At 43.8% G+C, this 20,281-nt stretch overlaps 1 protein-coding gene across 2 annotated transcripts; it reads left to right on the forward strand.

The window, feature by feature from the left end:
* The first annotated feature begins 317 nt into the window (after positions 1 to 317).
* LOC128742178 (kinesin-associated protein 3) lies at positions 318 to 16,064 on the forward strand. 2 transcript variants are annotated; one of them, XM_053838478.1, is made up of 10 exons: positions 318 to 583; positions 707 to 824; positions 1,039 to 1,426; positions 2,460 to 2,596; positions 2,672 to 3,808; positions 3,870 to 4,035; positions 11,225 to 11,568; positions 11,629 to 11,867; positions 14,613 to 14,652; positions 14,711 to 16,064. In XM_053838478.1, exons 1-9 carry the CDS (start codon positions 429 to 431, stop codon positions 14,650 to 14,652), a joined length of 2,724 nt encoding a protein of 907 aa, XP_053694453.1. In that variant the 5' UTR covers positions 318 to 428; the 3' UTR covers positions 14,711 to 16,064. The 2 variants fall into 2 exon arrangements, with proteins under 2 accessions (XP_053694453.1, XP_053694535.1); XM_053838560.1 differs by lacking the exons at positions 14,613 to 14,652; positions 14,711 to 16,064 and adding an exon at positions 11,938 to 11,977.
* The last annotated feature ends 4,217 nt before the right edge of the window (positions 16,065 to 20,281 follow it).

Consider the following 20,281-nt stretch of genomic DNA (forward strand, 5'->3'; position numbering starts at 1 on the left):
TGATCAGATTGGTATTTATCAGAATGATCAAAATAAACGGAAGTCTAGCAGCAAACAAAAAATTGGTTGTTTCGACGGCGAACTCATTCCAAATTGCTTGTCTTCGAATTCCCCTTAACTCTGTCGTCGGTTGTACAGTAGGATACCTTTTCTATCACTTTCAAAGCTTTCATGCGGAAAATAGCGTAAACTTCTTTTGTAGCTTTCGTATAGTTATGTTGGTTGGGTTGGTTGTCAAAAAAGCTCGATGGCCCCCAACAAAATACAAAACATAACTCTCAAGCTCAACATTGCCATAGGCAATGAAGAGCATGAGACCATCAGCCGTCAAACTCAAACCCACATCATGCTAGGTATGCGCTATAAGCAGTTCGAAACGAAAAGAGAGCGTCAAGTTTGGCACTGGTGCTCACGGTGATGTGTTGTGTATGCTGACCAGCATTTTCCATTGGCTAGCAGGTTTGACACTATTTTTATTTACGGTCCACTATCTGTATTACATCGTGACCGCGTTACGAACCCCGTCCAGCAGCGGCGGTGGCCACAGCAGGATGCAATCCGAGGACGCAAAGTACATCAAAAAGTAAGTTTTCGATTTCATTTTATACGACTTCAAAATCGACAAACCTCATCGAGGGTTTTATTGATTTTTTTTCTACTTGTCTTGCATGTGTTTATTGGTAATGTTTAAATATAAAACTAATAGACGATGGAAGGGTGGAACCATCGAACCGCATCCTACAGAAAAGGCCCTCATCGTCAACTACAAATTGGAGGCCGCTGTTTTCGGTGAACCAGGAGACCCAATGCTTGAAGATAAAAAGGTATCAAACAATCTTTTGCAACTATGAATGACTCATAATTCGTGTGTAAGAAGAGAACGAATGAATGGAAGCAGGTGTGTTGTGTATGTGCAAATGAAAAACTCCTAGGTGACTGAGCCGAATCAAGGTCTCGTTATACAAATTAAGGAAATGTGTGCACAGCATTTGACCTCTATACTGCAGTGACGTTAACATTTACATAAATATTCTTCAGGACTGCCAGCGGATAATACGGCTTAAATCACTAAATGCCAGAACTGACCCAGCTGTTTTGGCTCGGGAAGTGGTGGAAAAATGCGATCTCATTCACAAGTCGCAACTCTCCGATATTGAACAAATAATCTACTACCTAAAGAATCGTAAAAATGTGGAAACTTCAACGGCCGGTAGTAATGCATCGAATGGTGCTTCCGGTTTGCGTGTATCGTCCCGCTCTGCTTCCGGCAAGGTAAGTCCACACGAAACAGAGAAAGCCACGATCCGTAACATCGACGAGTACATTGAGCTACTGTACGAGGACCTACCGGAGAAGATCAGGGGCTCGCGGCTTATTCTACAGTTGGCCCGCGATCCAGATAATTTGGGCGAACTGGAAAAGAATGGTGAGTGTTTTTTTTTTGTTCGATTATAAAACATTGAATGAAAAACGGAACGGAAAAAATAGCTATGATTTAGATTACCTACGATAGTTTTGTGTGCGCGCATTGAGCGAAAGAAGAGAATTGCTAATTTATGCGCCTTTCATTACACATAAGCAAACAAAACCTATCGTTTGCTTGGAATGGATTTATATGTACCTGTTTGATCAGCAAATGTTAACTCTTCTAGGTAGTTGTTTGCTATTTTAAAAACTATTTTAAGAACAATATTTTTTTTAACTTGATCATTCAAAAACGTGACTATATAGAACAGGAATGCTTTTATCTACGTTGCAATGTACCTACAATTTTTTAAATCTTGTGTAAAAATATGTCGATATTTTAGGAATTGAACAAAATTTGGTTTAGAAACACATAATCACTTTTGAATATTTTTAAGTGATTTTTTACGTGCTTTTCTTCGTCTTAAATCCCATATTGGCAGTATGAAAGGTTGTTACAAAACTCAATTTTGGTCACATTCTGGTCAAAACTTGAACTCGAACGCATCGGAAGAGTCAATGTTTTTTATTCGTCTCAAGGTGATTACACGAACAATTTTTTCGTTACTACATAGGATCAGCAGTTACATTTTTCAAAACAAAAACTAAAAATTTAACAGTGAATAGTGGGAAGGAAACTGAAAACCTATCAGAGTCGCAAAAAATGGCAAAGAGAAAGGCAAAAGCAAGATTGAAAAACGGAATAACAAAACAATACTAGGTATAAACCTCGATTACGTAAACTATCGAAATGAATGAAACGATGGACATATGTGTAACGGTACCAGTCAATGATACGCTTTTAACCTGGATCAAAAGTTTGGCAGGTGGATCGAGCGGCGAAAGCAAAATGCAATACACCAATAGGATAATGATGATAATTGATCGGTCGAAGCATATAAGCAGCACTCAATGCTTGAACTTGACCAGATAGCATGCAACGATCATCGCATTGAGTAACCGATTTGAATTTTCTTTTGTCATTTTCTTTTCAGAAGCCGTGCTTAGTGCTTTATCCCGCGTACTACGAGAAGATTGGCGCCGTTCGTTGGATCTATCAACCAACATAATCTATATCTTTTTCTGTTTCTCCACATACACCAATTTCCATTCGGTAATTGTGAACTATAAGGTAAGCCGACATTTTATCATATTTGTAAACAACACTTTACCAGTCGGTAATGCATTACATATTACATTATTACAGATCGGTTCATTATGCATGGACGTGATCGACTACGAGTTGCGTCGGTACGATCAAATGAAAAATGATTTGGATGCTCGTAGAGGGCCCAGCGGCAGCAGTAGCGGAGAAAAGGGAGCCAAAGAAAAGGAAAAGGAGGTCAATAAGAGTACCGAATATTTGGATACAATCGTTGATCAAGAAAAGCCCAAAGAAATGGAACCACCGCGGCGACGAATACCGGAGCTCAAACAGCGGCCGAAGTCCGGCAATTGGTCCAGTTATCACGGAAATATGAGCTCGCCGCTAGTAAAAGCGCACAATCTAAATAACAGCTATCATGAGCAATTGTCGAGAGAAACAACGGCTTCGAATGACAGCCTTAACTCAAACCAGTCACCGGATAGCGAGAAACCCGATCCGAAGAAACAGAAGGATGATTATGATAAGATTAATAAACAATTTAAGATATTCGCCAAAAAGCAGGAGCAGTTACTGAGGGTGGCATTCTATTTATTGTTGAATATTGCTGAAAATGTTAAACTAGAGGAAAAGATGCGCAAAAAGAACATTGTTAAAATGTTACTGAAAGCATTGGAGCGACAAAACTTTGACCTGCTAGTGCTGGTCGTTACATTCCTTAAGAAACTTTCGATTGTTCGTGATAACAAAGACGAAATGTACGAACTGAACATAGTGGACAAACTGCCTCGTCTTTTGCAGTCTCAAAAAGACTTGGTGCAAGTGACGCTTAAACTACTGTTCAATCTCTCATTCGACGCACGGTTGCGAGCGAAAATGATACGAGTCGGTTTCCTACCAAAACTAGTCACATTTTTGAGCGACGACAAGCATCATGAAATAGTTACTAGAATTCTCTACCACATGAGTTTGGACGACAAGATAAAGTCAATGTTCACTTATACAGACTGCATTCCGGTTGTGACCGATATGCTGTTGTTAAATCTAAACCAAAAGTCCGATCCGGATTTGATTGCACTTGGAATAAATCTAGCCCTAAACAAACGGAATGCAGCACTGATGATAGAGAACAACCGACTTCACAACATGATGTCCCGGGCGTTCAAATATCAAGACACTCTGATGATGAAGTTGATACGAAACATTTCACTACACGAATCACTGCGCATGCACTTCGTGGTATGAACGGCTGAGATCCTGTATTGAATACTAACTCTTCAGCTTGTATTTCTCGTTACAGGATTTCGTCGGTGATCTGGCCAAGATATTGACCGAATGTGATGACGAAGAGTTTACTGTGGAATGTCTTGGAATACTGGGAAACCTTGCTCTGCCTGATCTGGATTACTCACAGATTATCCACAACTTCAACCTCATTCCACTCATTCGAAATATGCTAGTACCAGGTAATGTTCTACGGTTTTTACCAAAAACTTACGTAGTTAACTATTTAGTTTGATACACTTAAATTACCTCAATACAACAAAATTGCATCTAGATTGTTTTACCTGAATATTTCACCCTTTGACGGACCAATAAGACATATTCCAGCGTTACGGGACACCATGCCCACCACGCAAATCAGCTCCCTTATTTTACCAAATCTCTGCCATATAACTCGAAAGTAAAGTTCCCTTAGTTCACTAATTTTTCGAGCTATTTGCCAAAAATTTGGTGAAACAAAAACCTATTTATAAAGTAAAATTGTTGCTAATTGTGTCCCGTAACGCTGGAATGTGTCATAACAATTACTTACTTACTTATTGAGCCGAGAGCCGGGGTGGCTCTTGCCGCATCAAGAATTCCTCTCCATTGTACTCGGTCCTGGGCTACTCGTCGCCAATTCGTTGCGCGTCTCGACACACGCAAGTCGGCTTCAACCTGGTCGAGCCATCTAGCACGTTGAGCCCCTCTATTCCTGGTGCCGGTAGGGTTCTTGAAGAGAACGGATTTCACTACACAGTCGTCCGGCATCCTTGCGACGTGGCCGGCCCACCGTAGTTTCCCAATTTTCGCCAGGTGTACGATGGGAATCTCTCCAAGCAGTACCTGTAGCTCGTGATTCATACGTCTCCGCCACTCTCCGCTTTCCGTCTGTACTCCGCCAAAAATAGTCCGCAACACCTTTCGTTCAAAAATGGCAAGTGCACGTATGTCTTCCGTAAGTAAAGTTACTGTCTCAAGTTCGTAGAGGACTACCGGTCTGATTAGCGTTTTGTACATCGTCAGCTTAGTGCGGCGGCGTATGCTCCTTGATCGAAACGTCTTGCGAAGGGAAAAGTAGGCTCGATTTTCAGCTTGAATGCGTCGTTGGATCTCCTTACTCGTATTATTGTCGGCGGTGACCACTTCCAGTTCATCGCCGTCAATAGTCACTGACCGTGGGAGGCAAACGTTACTTTCTCGGGAGTCTCTTCCTACCATATATTTGGTTTTCTACGTATTAATTTGTAACCCTATCCTCCTAGCCTTCGTTTTTAGTCTGGCGTAGATTACGTCCGCAGTCCCACGGTTTCTAGTAATGATGTCGAGGTCGTCTGCAAAGGCTAGAAGTTGGCTACTCCTGAAGATCGTTTCCCTCGTTTCGATGCCCGCTCGCCGGATCACACCTTCAATAGCGATATTGAATAACATACAGGACAGTCCATCCCCTTGCCGTAACCCTCTGCGCGATTCGAAAGGGCTTGAGAGTGTCCCCGACCGAAACGCGCACGTAGCACATCACTCGTTGCAGAGTAGCTTTGATCAGCCGCGTCAGTTTGTCCGGAAAACTGTATGTAGTGTGTAGTGTGAGTATGCTGCTCTGAAATCCACGAAAATATGATGCGTGGGCACGTTGTACTCTCGACATTTCTGAAGGATTTGTCGGAGAATAAAAATTTGATCCGTAGTAGCACGGGCCCCCATAAAGCCCGCCTGATACTGCCCTACAAATTCTCTTGCTATTGGAAATAGACGACGCAACAAAATCTGGGAGAGCACCTTGTAGGCGGCGTTGACCAGCGTAATGCCGCGGTAGTTACAGCAGTCTAGCCGGTCGCCCTTTTTGTAGATGGGACAGACTACGCCTTCCATCCACTCCTCCGGTAGTTTCTCTTCTTCCCAAATCCTTGAAATCAGCCAGTGAAGTGCCGTTACTAGCGGTTCTTGGCCATTTTTGAAGTGTTCTGCCGGGAGTCGGTCCTTTCCGGCGGCTCTATTATTCTTCAGCAGACCGATTTCTCGTCGGATCTCTTCGAGATCGGGACGCCGGTACGCTGTTGTCGTTATAGGTACTCCGAGGTTAACTTCCATTGCGTCTCCTGCTGCTATATCGCCGTTGAGGTGTTCATCGAAGAACTGCTTCCGCCTGTCGATCACCTCGCGCTCGTTTGTGATTAGATCCCCTCCCTCGTCCCTACACATGTCAGGATTTGGTGTGTGGGCCTTGCGAGTTTGGTTCACCTTCTCGTGAAACTTGCGGGAATCATTAGCCCGGAATAGTTGTCCAAGCTCCTCACGATCTCTGTCCTCCTTCTGGCGCTTTTTCCTTCTCAGGATCGTAGTCAACTCATTCCTCGCTCGTCGATACTTGGCCAAATTTTCTCTCGTGGATATGCTCAGATAGTTTTCCCAGGCTCTTTTTTTCGGTTTCCACACCTAGCACCGCGGTTGCGGCCTCGTTGACGGCCGAGCGTATCCTACTCCATCCGTTTTCGAGGGTCGAAGCATCTACCCAGCTAACATTTTCGTTCGTATATCAAAGTGAAAAATGAGAAATATGTACCGATATATATCTTGAAAAGTCGTGCTAGATGCACCAGCATATGCGTACTGTTTTGGAGGCGATATTCGTAAACAATTCACATTCATAAGTATTTGTATACGATGAGATTCGACTCAACATGATTAGTTCCATAATCCTATACAATTCTGTGATGAAAATCGTATGTAATTCAGTCGGCATCATTTTGTACGATTGAATATAAACTAGGGTGCGGTTTAATAAGCTTTGTGTACGATTTCGATTTTGTTTAACGACATTAAAGATGATTTTCATATATTGATATACGATTTGTGGTTTGCTGGGTAGCTCCACAGAGGAAGGCAGAGCTTCATCCAGTACGCGCGCGTAGTTTTCGGCAGTTCGCGGGTTGTCTAGTTGCCGCATGTTTAGCCGAGGAGGATGACTTTGTCGCGAGGCTTACACCGTCGATAGTTTTGAGCGCACATGTACTGCTACTAGGTGGTGGTCCGAGTCAATATCCGCAGTCCGTGATTGGTGATGTTCGAGAAGAACCGCCTCTCGATGAGAATATGGTCAATTTGGTTCGAGGTTCGTTGGTCAGGTGATCTCCAGGTGGCCTTGTGGATATCTTTGTGAGGAAAGAAGATGCTTCTGATCACCAAGCCTCGGGAAGCCGCAAAATTGATGCATCGCTGGCCGTTATCGTTCGTGTCGGTGTGCAGGTTATGGGGCCCGATCACCGGTCTATACATTGCTTCCCTGCCTTTTTGGGCGTTCATATCCCCGATGACGATCTTGATGTCCCGTGGTGAGCAGCTGTCGTACGTTGCCTCCAGCTGCGCATCCTTCTTCCTCGTCGTCGGGTATACCTTCGTGTGGGCAATGCACGTTTATGATGGTATAGTTGAAGAAACGGCGTTTTATCCTCAACACGCACATCCTCTCGTTGATCGCTTTACAGTCCATTACGCGATCCTGCATTTTGCCCAACACTACGAAGCCCGTTCCCAGCTCGTTAGTCGCTCCACCACTCTGGAAAAATCGGACTCTGCCGCCACGGATCCTCCACACCTTCTCGCCTTTGCGACAGATCTCCTGCAGTCCCACGATGCCAAACTTCGGGGTTCTAGCTAATCGAGCAGCACCCTGTCGCCACCAGCGAAATTTAGCGATCTGCAGTTCCAGGTACCAAGTCTCCATTCCATGTCCTTATTTCGTCGCCTTGGTCCATGCCGAATATTCCGAGAAGATATTTATTGACTCTTGTGGGTCGCTGCATCTTTGAACCCTAGAGGCGCTAGACAAAAGGAGACTGCACAACGCCCTTATTAAGCGAGCGATGCATCTTCAAACTCCACCATCTTGTGGGTTGGGTCATTTATAGACACAAATTGTGCCTCTTCCTCGATTTATTGCAATCGAACCGCCGAATTGAGAGGTTTTAATCTAACTCGTTATTATTCACGGGACGACGACATACAGTGTAGTATTCTTTATAACAATTGTCAATGAAAAATCAACGTGTAGATTCATAATATTCCGCTGTGATAAAAATCTATGGTAGTCTTTCCAGTGGACCTCAAGGTATGATACTGGTCCAACAAGTCAGTCATTGTATGTTCGAACCTTGACTAGAAGAGGCTGTAACTTTTGCATTAAAAAATGGACTTTTTCGGATGGTGATAAAAAAACTAAAACAGCTAATTGAGTGTGATAAATTTCCCATGGAAGGTTATTATATTAGTTTACTTGCCAAAAAATTCTACAGCTCTATGTCGAACTCTAACCGTGATGGTGAAAGCAGTGAAGCTTCTCCGTTCCGAAGTGGGTATGTTCAAAGAACGGTACCCCGCTGCGTCGAAAACGGGCATCGTGCGGCACTTTGTGGACGCCGGATACGTCTGTTCCGGCATCTACAACATCTTGGCACTATTGGACAACAAAAGAAAGCATCAAAAGAAAGCCTGGTTCCGGACGGCCGACGACCCTGAGCGACAAGAAGTTCTAATGGATGCTGAAGTGGAAGGCCGAGGGAAAAGTGGCTACCTCGCTGCGTGCGCTTGGTCGGGAGGTCGGTGCAATCAGCCAGACAGTGAAAAAGTACCTGGTGAACATGGACATACATATCATGAAGCGACATGCCCCGTCCACTGGTCTCGGAGCTGCAGGCAATGATGCAGCGGCAGCTGTTGAATAAGATGGTCAAGACTTTCCCGGCGAATCGCGACGTGGCGTGATGGACGACGAGACCTATCTCACCCTGGATGGCAACGACTGACACAGCATTTCGTATTTTACTTCCCCTACGAAGGAAGTGAGCTCCGCGATGAAGTTCATTTCACACACCAAGTTCCCCAAGAAGGTGCTGCTGTGGCTGACAATCTGCGAGAAGTGCATGTCAAAGACGATCTTCTTTCACTCCGGACTGGCCGTGAACGGGGAATGTTATAGTAGGAAGTGCCTAAGTCCTAAGTCTACAAAGGTCCTAAGCGTCTTATCCAGCTTATAACTCCTACACCTGCCTTCTCGTGGTACCAACCGGAATCCAATCTCCACTAGATGGGATAACCTACCCCAATGGAAACAGGAAAGGAGGCACTCATGTAAATGCTGAGTGTCAGCACGAGGAGTAACTTCGCCAGTCATAAGCGTCTTTCCACATGTCAGGGGCGGGTTTAAATTCCTCAATATAAGAGCGGCTCACGACTGCGTCTAATCCGAATGAATTAAGAAACGTGGTGTCTCGGCGTAAGTAAGAAAACCTACCTGATTACTACGATTACTACGGACATTGAAGCAAACATGCATCTCACGAAGGTAGACCCGACAATGATAAAGAAGCGTTCTAAGCGCGGCTGAAGGCAACATACGAATACTGTTCTCCACGGGATATCAAGACATCATCGGAGGAATAAACGCCCGGATCGGTGGGGAGGAAATGACATCGGTAATAGAATCTCATAGCCTACATGAATGGTAGGGGCTAACGATGTTAAACTTCGTGCTTCCCTGGTGGCCTGGTGAACCGAAGTATGGACCTTTTTCCCCCGCCAACATGCACAAAACCACCTGGGGATCATCTGACTAACGTACAAAGAAACAAATTGACCACGTTCTCATACATGGCCAGTTCTTCTCCGCTATCACGCAGTTACGTTTCCTACAAACCGCGGATATTGCCTCTGACCACCACAGAGTTACAGTATATATGCGCTTTAAACTGTCAATCCGTCCTCACCTGAACATTAGGCAGGAATCCGCCGAGAACTACGCGCGAATACTGGATGAGGCACTACCTTCTTCCGAGAAGTTAGGTGTTTCAACCCTCGAAGACAGAATATGTTCGGCCATCGCAGAGGCTATATCTAGATGATGAGGATCTAGATCCCGGAGTAATCGGAATGATTGTTTTTTTTGGGAAATACCAAAAAGCGATGGAGAGAAAAAATGGCTTGGAAAAATTATCTGAGCATGGTCACTAGGGAGAACTTGACCAAATACCGACGAGCAAGAAACCAGTTTACCACGATCTTAAGGAGTAAAAAGCGACAGAAGAAGGACAGTGATCGTGAAGAATTAGAACAACTATTCCGATCTAATGACACGCACAAGCTTGACGAGAAGGGGAACTCATCTCATAAGGGTTACACACCGAAACCTGACAAGTGCAGAGACGAAGGAGGGTCTGATAGCAAACGAGCGTGAGGTGGTCGACAGATGGAAACAGGTTCTTCGATGAACACTTTAATGACGAAGTTGTAAAAGGAGGCGAAACGGAACTTAATCTAAGTGTACCTATGTGTCGTGTTCGGTCCCGTATCCCAATCGTTCGACTATTTGCCTGACTTAACTAAGAATCTTCTTAAAAACTGTCCGCTCCTGTATCGGCGTTTACCCTCGTTCACGGTTGTCGTTCGTCTCCCTGCACATCCAAATGTCTCCCTCTATCTCACCGTCTGTTTCGTTTGCGTATTCTTCGAGGGAAGTGTCAATGTTATTTATTACCAGTTCATTTGTATGATTTATTCGACTGATGGGGGCAAGTCAATGTAAGTTATAATTACCTGTATTCTACACTATGTAAGATAGTAATGTCCTAACACTTGATCTCCCAGCAGCTCCAAACGAGAAATCGGGTTACTGAAAACCAACAAAGCCGTCGCAAAACGCTTTACAACAGAACTTTAAAAGCATGTCCTAGAATCGCTGTCAACGGCTCTACTGGATTATTTCTAAGATTTGGGAGGAGGAGAAACTACCGAAGGAACGGATGGAAGCAGCTGTTTGACCTATCTGCAAAAAGGTTGATCGGCTTGGCTGCTGTAACTATCGCGGCGTAGCGCTGGTAAACGCCGCCTACAAGATATTCCCTCAGATCCTGTTGAGCCGGTTGTCACCGATAGCACAAGGTTTCGTATGGAATTATTAGGCGGGCTTCTTAGAACCTCACGCCAGTATGGACAAACCAAACCATTTTTACCATCCAATAGATCTTACAGAAGTGTCGGGAGTACAACGTCCACGCATCACATCTTTATTGAATTTAAAGCAGCATACGATACAGTCGATCGAGTTCAGCTATGACAGATATTGCTTGAACACAATTTTTCGGATAAACAGACGCGATTGATCAGAGCTACGTTGGATCGAGTGATGTGTTTCGTATGCATCACGGCGACACTCGAGTACCTTGAAGACTGTATATTGCTGTATATTAGTTTTTTGATTCCTACCCAAGCAGCACAATTTTCGCAATTTTGGTCGCATAATCCTATATATGACCAGCACTAGTCATATATAGGTTGCCATAACTAGTTTGTAATAACTTTGTGTTAGTAGGGTAGCTGTAAATTGTAAATTGTTTTCAGGTAAATATAAGGATGACCTGGTCCTGGAAACAGTCGTTTTTCTTGGCACCTGTGCGTCAGATGAATCCTGCGCTATGCTACTGTGCAAAGCGGACGTCATTCTGTCACTTATTGAGCTGCTCAAGGCCAAACAGGAGGACGACGAAATGGTGCTGCAGATCGTATTCGTCTTCCAGCAGGTGCTGCGCAACGAAAGCACCAGGATTTACATGATCAAGGAGACTGAGTCTCCGGCCTATTTGATCGATCTAATGCACGACAAGAATGCCGAAATACGAAAGGTGTGCGATTTCTGTCTGGACATTATTGCCATTAGTGATAACGAGTGGGCCTCACGCATAAAGGTGAATATGATGTTTGTCTGCAGTTTTTTTCTTAATTATAACTAATGGTTTTGATTTTAGCTGGAAAAATTTCGCAATCACAACTCCCAGTGGTTGAGTATGGTAGAAACGCAGGAGGAAATCGATGACATTCAGGACTATGGACCAATGGATGATGACGATGGAGATCTGCCAGCATATCTAACGTCTGACTATTTAGATCAGTGCATGCTGTACCAATCAGGAGAATCGAATGACGATGGAGAAGCAAATAATCGGTCAACTTCCGCCATGTCGAACTATAGCAGACCAACAAGTCGGTAAGTAGTAATCTCGACAGAGAGTTTTCTTTTGCCATTACATATTTTAAAGACTACACATATATTTCAGTTGACGTTGTTAAGGTATTCCATATTAGCGTACTAGCGGTGTAACATTTTTTTATCGGGGTAAGATTGACGCGAATAATGCTGTTTTTCAAATAACAGTCGTTGCTTTTTGATAGAGTAAATAACGCAAAAATCTTAAGTACTGCTAAATGGTAGTAGATTCTGAAATTTCCAACCTAATTTTGTTCCGTATTGGACTTAGGAATAATCGACAAATATTTTTATTTCAATCTACATTCGTAGCAATGGACCCTTACCGATCCAATACCATACAGATTTTAATCGTTCAGCAAGTTACATCAATCTTAGGTGACCCCTCTCAAATCACTTCAACCGCTGATCGTGTGGCTGCCCAACGTAACGCTTTCGGTCGCCAACATTCTGCTTCTCTGTTGAAGAAGTTTTCGAAGTTCTTTCGTAAGGCATAGTAACCACGTGTTCAACCCACTGAACGACCATAAAGCTCTACTAATGTTACCTTCTTTAATCTGAACATTTTGAACCTGAACCCCAGTAGTTTGAATGTAAAAAACCAAAGCCTTGGGTTATAACCGTCTTTAAGACTTGACCATTCTTTATCAACAGCCGTGATTCGAACTTACGACGACTGACTTCGAAACTCGCTAAACAGCTTCAATCTGGTCGAGCCATCTAGCACTGTGGATGCCTCTATTCCAGGTGCCGGCGGGTTATTGAAGAAAATAGATTTTACTGCGGAAGTGTTCGACATCCTTGCAGTTGGAACGTGGCCGGCCCACCGGTCTGAAGAGCGTTTTTTACATCATCAGCTTTGTACGGGGAATTTATGTTACTTGATTGAAACGTTTTTCGGAGAGAAAAATAGACTTCCAGTTTGAAAGCCTCGTTGCGCATTGTCGGATTGTCGACGTTTACCAAAGCTCAAATATTTGAACGCGTCAACCACATCGAGTTCATCGCCATCAATAGTCACTGTCCGTGAGAGACAACTCTTGTTTTCTCTGGAGCGTCTTTGACTCATTGTTAACCGCGTCAGTTTATTTGGAAAACCGTTTTCGTGCATTGCTTACCATAGCTGTTCGCGTTTGACTGTATCGTGTGCTGCCCTAAAATTTACAAAACTATGGGTACGCTCTACTCCCGACATTTCTGGAGGTTTTGTTGAAGTGTAAAGTGTCTAGATAGCACGGAACTCTTACTATTGAAGATAAACGACATTAAGATCTGGAAGAGCACCTTGTAGAGCACGTAATGCCGTGGCATTTACAGTCAAATTTCGTTAATTGCACTAGGCTTATCGCCGATTTTGACAAGGGTCTTAATTAATTCAGCTGATCTGTTTTCACTAAGGCGACATTCATTTAGTACGTCACGCAAATTTTAACCAAATTCGAACCCCCCTCCCCCCATACATTTACCTACATCCACTCAATTCGTCTGATCTAGTTGAAAGCATCAGGACTTTCTGCTGACGTCTTGCAGCAACACGCCTTGAAAGAACTTTTCTAACGGATTTCGTCATTTTCTGTATTCATTCAATCATTCAACACTACCTTGGATGCGAAATTTAATCCGTAAGTGGCATAAACACTATCCTTCAGGGAGCTTTTGAATGAAGGGCAGTGTAAATTATACCGAAACCCCTTAAAAGCAGCCGTGGAACTTTGGTATGAGTTTATGTTCATCGACTGAGTTCAGCACGAATATTAGGGCAAAACATTGCCATTGATCTCTGGTAGCACCTCGTAGCCCCTCAGGAGTTTGTATGACTGCTATTTGCGGTTGCAAAAATCTTTTAGGCTGGACGGTACTCAAGGAGCTCTTTTAGTGGTACAGCATATTCTGTAAAGCCTTAATGGAGAGTTCATACTCATAGAATAAATGAGTCTTGTTCACACATATATGTTAAAAAAAGTTTCCATTCAAAAAATTTAACTATTTGTTTTAAAATCCATCACTACGTTAATTTCATAGAAGCCAGCTCAAGTGTTGTTCAGGTCATCTTTTGGCCTAATCAGGTCAGTCCAACTAACGAAGGTTTTTCTCAAAATCGACGATAAGCTTGGTGCAAATAACGAAATTTTACTGTACAGCAATCAAACCGACCGCCATCTTTGTAGAGCTTCCATCCAATCCTCGGGTGCCCTCCTTCCAAAAGCTTGCAATTATCCAGTGAAATGTCATTACTAGTGGTTCCTTACGCTTATTGTAGAGTTCTACCGCGAATCGGTCCTTCCGGCGGATCTGTTAGTCTGCAGTTGTTCGATTTTTCGGTGAATCTCGTTGAGATCAGGAGCCAGGGCGCTGTTAACTAGAAGGTACTAGAGAGTCCCCGCGACACGCGGTGGTGATTTACAGATCTCCACAAAAGAACGTTTCTCTTCTGATTCTCCAGTATGATGGTAACGAAAGTGGTTTTCGAATGCCATATTAAAATAACAAAACAAAACTCAATGCCTAACTATGAAAAAGCAACATATTCTTCGAGATTATTGTATATATCACATCCAAATTGCGATGACTTGTCGATTATTTCTAAGCACAAACAACAATTTTTTAATTGTTAATTTTGTCACCCCTAGAACAGTGTTCTGAAAATCTACAACACTCTCCCTTAGTTAGTTTAAAAACTACTTCATATCGATGACATTAACTGATCATAACAAAACCTTATCTTTTTCTTTTTCTTTCTTGCAGCTATAGCCGTGATCTGGAAGATTTTGAAGTAATTTCCTAGGTGAATGAACCGAAACCTTAACTTTAACCTTACTGAATTTGTTAATATCAATTTATAGAGTGGGGCGGAGCAAGGTTTGTAACAGGGCAATTAGACCATTTTTCAATTCCTGTTGCCGTTGTCACCAAATGGTATAAGTCAAGTAAAATCCTTTGAACTTTGCATGCAGACTTTGCCCCATCTTTCCTACATACACATTCTTTTGTAAAAACAGATTGTTCAAATACAAATAGATATCATCAATGACGACATGACAAAGAAACTAACCACAAAAATATCTGCTGGCTGCTATTGAATGTGCTTTGCGCCCGTTGAATTGGGATTATATTTAAAGTTTGAGATAAAGATTAACAGTAACTATGTTACATTCAAAAGAAAATATCCACGAAAACATTTTAACACTCGAGCAATCAAACAAATATAAATATTTATAGCATCCGTATTTAAAAAGAGCGCTTAAAATAATCACATGTTTCACAGAAAAATAATTTTCTGTAACATATATAGTAAAATCGGTGATGATGGTTTTGGTACCTAGTTACATCTCGAACAATGTTACCATTTCGAGGATAAAGATACAGAATTCTTTTCCAAATTTCAAACATAAATTGGTATGTACATTATTTATACTTGTCAGCTTCTCTAAACATTCTTGGTGCGAACGGAAAATAAGTCGTACATATTTTTTGCTCAATAGAAAGCAGTATTTATTGTTAGAACAAAATTGGAAGAAATTTTTATAACACCTTATATATTTGACTGTGACTTACTCCGAATGCGAATATTGATTTAACTCCACTAGTTTGACTTTACCAAAGAACAATTAAAGATGAACAAACACCGCTTAATTACAAAAACAATATCACACACGCACAGGTAGCTTTGAATGATTTCCTATACGATTATAGAGATGTGTGATTCCTTATATGCACCTGTTCCCACCCTATTTTATTTTAAGAGAACAAACGAACGTATTTTAAAATGCAATTATAGAAAAAAAAATTCGCAAATACGCTTTGCAAGATTGAAACTTATGTTTGTGTGAGCCAAAAAGCAATGCTATATAATAAGCATTTTTAGATAACGAGTCAGTTCACATTTCTTGTAGGAAATAACAATGTTTGCTAACAAGACTTGTTGAATGGGAACAAGTTATTCGTGATTTCTAGTCTTTTATCATTTGTGATATGATTGTTCAACTCTCCAGAAATATGACAGCCTAATTCTGTTGGTCACGCTTTCGATATGCTTAATGCTTTACTATTTTCTAATATTTGAACACTTGTTTTCTTTTTATTTTGGTGATTGAGCTAAACTGAGACGTCTATAGGTTCGCATTAAGTGCTTAAAATTATTGTATTATAATATTTTAACAAATGCGTTTACTATGATAGAAAGTGCATGACACACAACAGAAAACTAAAAATAAATAAAAGTAAAAAATAAATTAAAACTTGACTCAAACTCATGTTTTTTTCGGATTAACCTACAATGAAGTTGGGTATTTTTTATGGTTAATAACGAACGTCTTTCCAGCAGATGGAGGGAATGGCAGAAGAAAACAATGAAACCAAAAATCCTCTATCGCTGTTCTTCTATAGTTAAGAGTCACGCAAAACCGACGAATTAAAGGGCCTAGTGGAAAAACAGTCCAAATCAGGTTAATTCGTTCTTATTATATTAATCTGCTTCGCTTTTCTGCTCTTGTCCCACTCTAGGAATACTCTAAAACACCATTGATTTCATCAATTCGAAAGCCTACCGTTATAAAAAAAAGTCATTTTCTGCACGGCAAAAGGTGGTAACTATCATTATTTTTACCACATATTTGTATATGCGCTTATTTTATTGGCGCTGCTACCATTATTATGGTTCAGGAGTCTCGTTTGAAACCTCAGGCGTGTATATTATCACATAGTTACAAAAACCAAGCGTTTAATGATGACACGTATATTAACTATATTAACTAACGAACAACGGATATTCACTTTGATAAATCTTAAACAATCAGGTAATAAAATGATACGGGAATTGCGTCTGATCCCGACGGTGACCCAGTTTCCAATTAGCAATGAAATGCATCGGCATGCACTGCGACCCGGCATCCAGTTCGCGCCAAAGTCGCTCAATTTCGAAGATCGGAGACGGACCACTCCCGAGATGCGTGAGAGAGCAACTCATGGTCTTATCGTTGCTATCAGTTGCTGCTTGGGTGCCACTGATGGTGAGTTTCATGTTGATGACAGATCCCCACGATGGTCCGCCACAAATAGAGATCGACGAGTGTGTCGCAGCCGAGAGGAAACGTCCCAGTGTTTCTCACACGACGTTATCAGCCGAGCCAGTCAGTCGAGAGTGTGATCGCCGAATTGTGATATTGGTCCGTGATGATGTCCAGGGTTGTATGATTGGGTGGATCGTTGTAGTCACAAACACTCAGTCTGCCGACCCAGTTGGCTTTGAGGTACGATGTTCGAATCTCGGCTGGGCGGTGTTGCTAGATAGAGTCAGGTGGATTGTTACACTAACGCCGTAATTGTTCTGTACTCTAACTTCTTTGCCGGTTGGAAGTCTGTCAGTAAGGAAGTGTCAAGTCTTTGGAATACGTTTAAGTCCAAGGTTTTGCTTTCTATCGCTCAGTTCACCACTCGAGATATTTGCACGTTTACTGTGCTACATGCTAACTACTTGGTGCTACCTCCGAGCAGCGATTCAAGAATGTGGCCAGATACTGCCAATCAAAAAGGGTTCAACGTTTGCGTCGATTATTCGCAATCCGAAGCCCATGATGAGATCCATAAATTCATTTGCAGGCTGGTAAACGGCTGAAAATGCCTACCGTCGGTGCCTTGCGCACTTGCAGTGTAAATAAGTTTTGTTTTACGTGGTTTTTACTGACCTTACCTGCTCTCCGCGTTCCCGTAGATGACTCGCCCCGAACGCCGAGGTTCTGCTTGGCTGCTTCGTCTGGCCGAGTTATGGCTGTCCACTCTTCGATGAGTCATCGCAGGTGTTCCGACTCGACAAAGCCGGCTGCCGAAGCGTAAAAACCGACACTGACTGCGATATGCCGCCACTGTTTTACCGTACAGAGAGCATGCGAGAATTAATCGTAGTCGTTAGCGAGTGTTAATATGCACCGTGCACTTATACGAGTGTTCGACCCTGATTTCCCAACTGTGAATCACTACGCGCTCGCACCCGGGCGTTAATTGTCGTGGTGCGATTTAGTTTCACCCGGTTCTTGATCACCGCGGAGCGATTTCACGTTTCTTCCAGATTCCTTCACAGACCACAGCCAGTGGAATGACGACGTTTTGTCGATTTGCCCACGTGGATGCCCTATGCGGAGATCTTTCGGAGCCTTAGGCTGTCTTTTCTCCCCTTTTTGGGCCTTACAATGAGCAAATGGCTCTCTCGCGGTAGTTATCAACCGAAACGTATGTGTTGCACACTAATACTCTACGACTGCGGCGTGAACGTAGTGGAACTGCTGATTTCTCAACTTCCAAGGGAGCGAGTACTCTCCGACGTATTGAGCCGCAGGTCCGACGTCACGTCGTAGCGCTGCAGGAGGTGTGCTTTTTTGTATAGTTTATGCAGGGAGAAAATCTTCATAGACAACACCTTCACGGTGCCGAATAGGATTCACAGGGTGCCAACATGCGCCTACCTGCTAAAAACTATCCTGCTGCCCGTTCCTGAACCCCTCCCGGAACTACCGTGCCTAAGCACTCCGACTTGTCCGTTGCGTGCGTGGGTTCACACAACACCCTTGTCATTTCATACCGCCACTACCCTTCTCCTAGGGCCTGGGCTGCCCAATCAGCCCATTACTGACCCTAGCAAGCTATGTCAGGCCCTGTCGTTACAAACGTTCTAGCCGTTGCAACTCCGTTATCACCACCGTTGCCGTCCTGTCGACGGCACCCCATGCGCGCTGCTCAGCGCACATTCTCTGCACAATGTTGTCGGCGTTGGTGTCTTCCCCAACGACCGCAAGCATCACCCGCCGAGTGGACGTAACCGCGGGCAGTGAAAATCACATGCTCCGCCGTTTCCTCGGCTACCGTGCAAACGGGGTAAAAGAGTGAGTCTAGCCGCCCACGCGTATGTAGATACTTCTTGAAGCATCCATGTCCCGACAGAAACTGGGTAAGGAAAAAGTTTACCTCACCATGTCCTCTACCGATCCAGGACGATATGTTCTGGATCAGCCTATGGGTCCACCTAACATAGTCGGTGCGATCCCATTCCGCCTGCCAACGCCTAATAGAGTCCAGCCTAACTCTGTCCCTAGCGCCCCTGACGTTCCTCTGCCTGTGGCACTCGATATCCTCACCTAGGAGTATGCATATAGGGATCATGGCTGCAATAACCCCAATCGCATCCAACGATATGGTACGGTAGCCGCACGCAACGCGCAATGCTAACAGCCTGAACACCTTGTTAAGACATGCCTGATTGCGCTTACTCTCCAAAGCCGGGGCCCACGCCGGTGCACCGTATCGTAGCACCGACATGGCAACGCTGGCCTTCAGGCGTCTCTTAGTGCTGCTAGGACCGTAGCCGTTCGGCATGATTTTGGACAGCGCAGTAACCGCCGTTTACGCTTTACCACAAGCATAATCCACATGGCTGGTGAAGTTCAGCCTGTTGTCTGCCATGACACCCAGGTACTTCACACTTCGTTTGGAGACAATCACCTGTCCCCCGACGATTATTTTGGCCTCTAGGGCCGACTTGCGGTTACTGATCATCACCGCTTCCGTCTTATGGTGGGCCAATCGTAGATTGACGCCCGCCATCCAACCCTCTATTATGCTTATGGCGTCTGATGCCAGCATTTCCACCTCCTCTAGAAACTCGCCTACCACTGTAAGGACGATATCATCGGCGAAGCCAGTGATCTCGACCCCAGTGGGTAGTTCGAGCCTCAGCACCCCATCGTACATGGCATTCCAAAGCGTCGGGCCGAGAATCGAACCCTGTGGAACACCCGCTGTCACTTTGTACCTCTTCGCCCCATCCGCCGTGTCGTACACTAGCGTCCGGTTCTCGAAGTAACTTTTAAGGAACCTGCATAGATGATCCGGTACCCTCATCCTATGCAGCGCTAACGCGATTGCACCCCAGTTAGCGCTGTTAAAGGCGTTTTTGACATCGATTGTGACTATGGCACAATACCTGTCGCCACGCCTTTTCTGTTTCATAGGCTTCTCGGCCCTCTCCACCACGGACTTTATGGCATCTACAGTGGACTTCCCCTTACGGAAGCCAAACTGCGTGTTTGCCAGTCCGACAACGCTTTCCACCACAGGCGTCAGCCTGTTTAGGATTACCCGCTCTAGCAATTTGCCTAGCGTGTCCAATAGGCAAATTGGCCTGTACGACGAGGGATCACCAGGCGGTTTCCCCGGCTTTGGCAGCAGTACCAATCTTTGGACTTTCCATTTGTCTGAAAATTCGCATACCTCTAGGCAATTCTGAAGCGTCTCTCTAAACATATCGGGATATGCTTGAATCGCCACTTTTAGTGCCTCGTTCGGAATCCTGTCAGGACCGGGCGCTTTCTTCGTTTTCAAACCCCTGGCAATTACGATGAGTTCCTCATTCGTAACCGGAGTGA

The sequence above is a fragment of the Sabethes cyaneus genome, chromosome 1, assembly GCF_943734655.1.
Source record: "Sabethes cyaneus chromosome 1, idSabCyanKW18_F2, whole genome shotgun sequence".
NCBI lineage: Eukaryota > Metazoa > Arthropoda > Insecta > Diptera > Culicidae > Sabethes > Sabethes cyaneus.

Coding starts and splice junctions, on each gene's coding strand:
- LOC128742178 (XM_053838478.1), top strand. CDS start 429: ATGCTGACCAGCATTTTCCATTGGCTAGCAGGTTTGACACTATTTTTA. Junction 4,036..11,224: donor TCGAAATATGCTAGTACCAG/GTAATGTTCTAC, acceptor AATTGTTTTCAG/GTAAATATAAGGATGACCTG. Junction 11,569..11,628: donor AGTGGGCCTCACGCATAAAG/GTGAATATGATG, acceptor TTTTGATTTTAG/CTGGAAAAATTTCGCAATCA.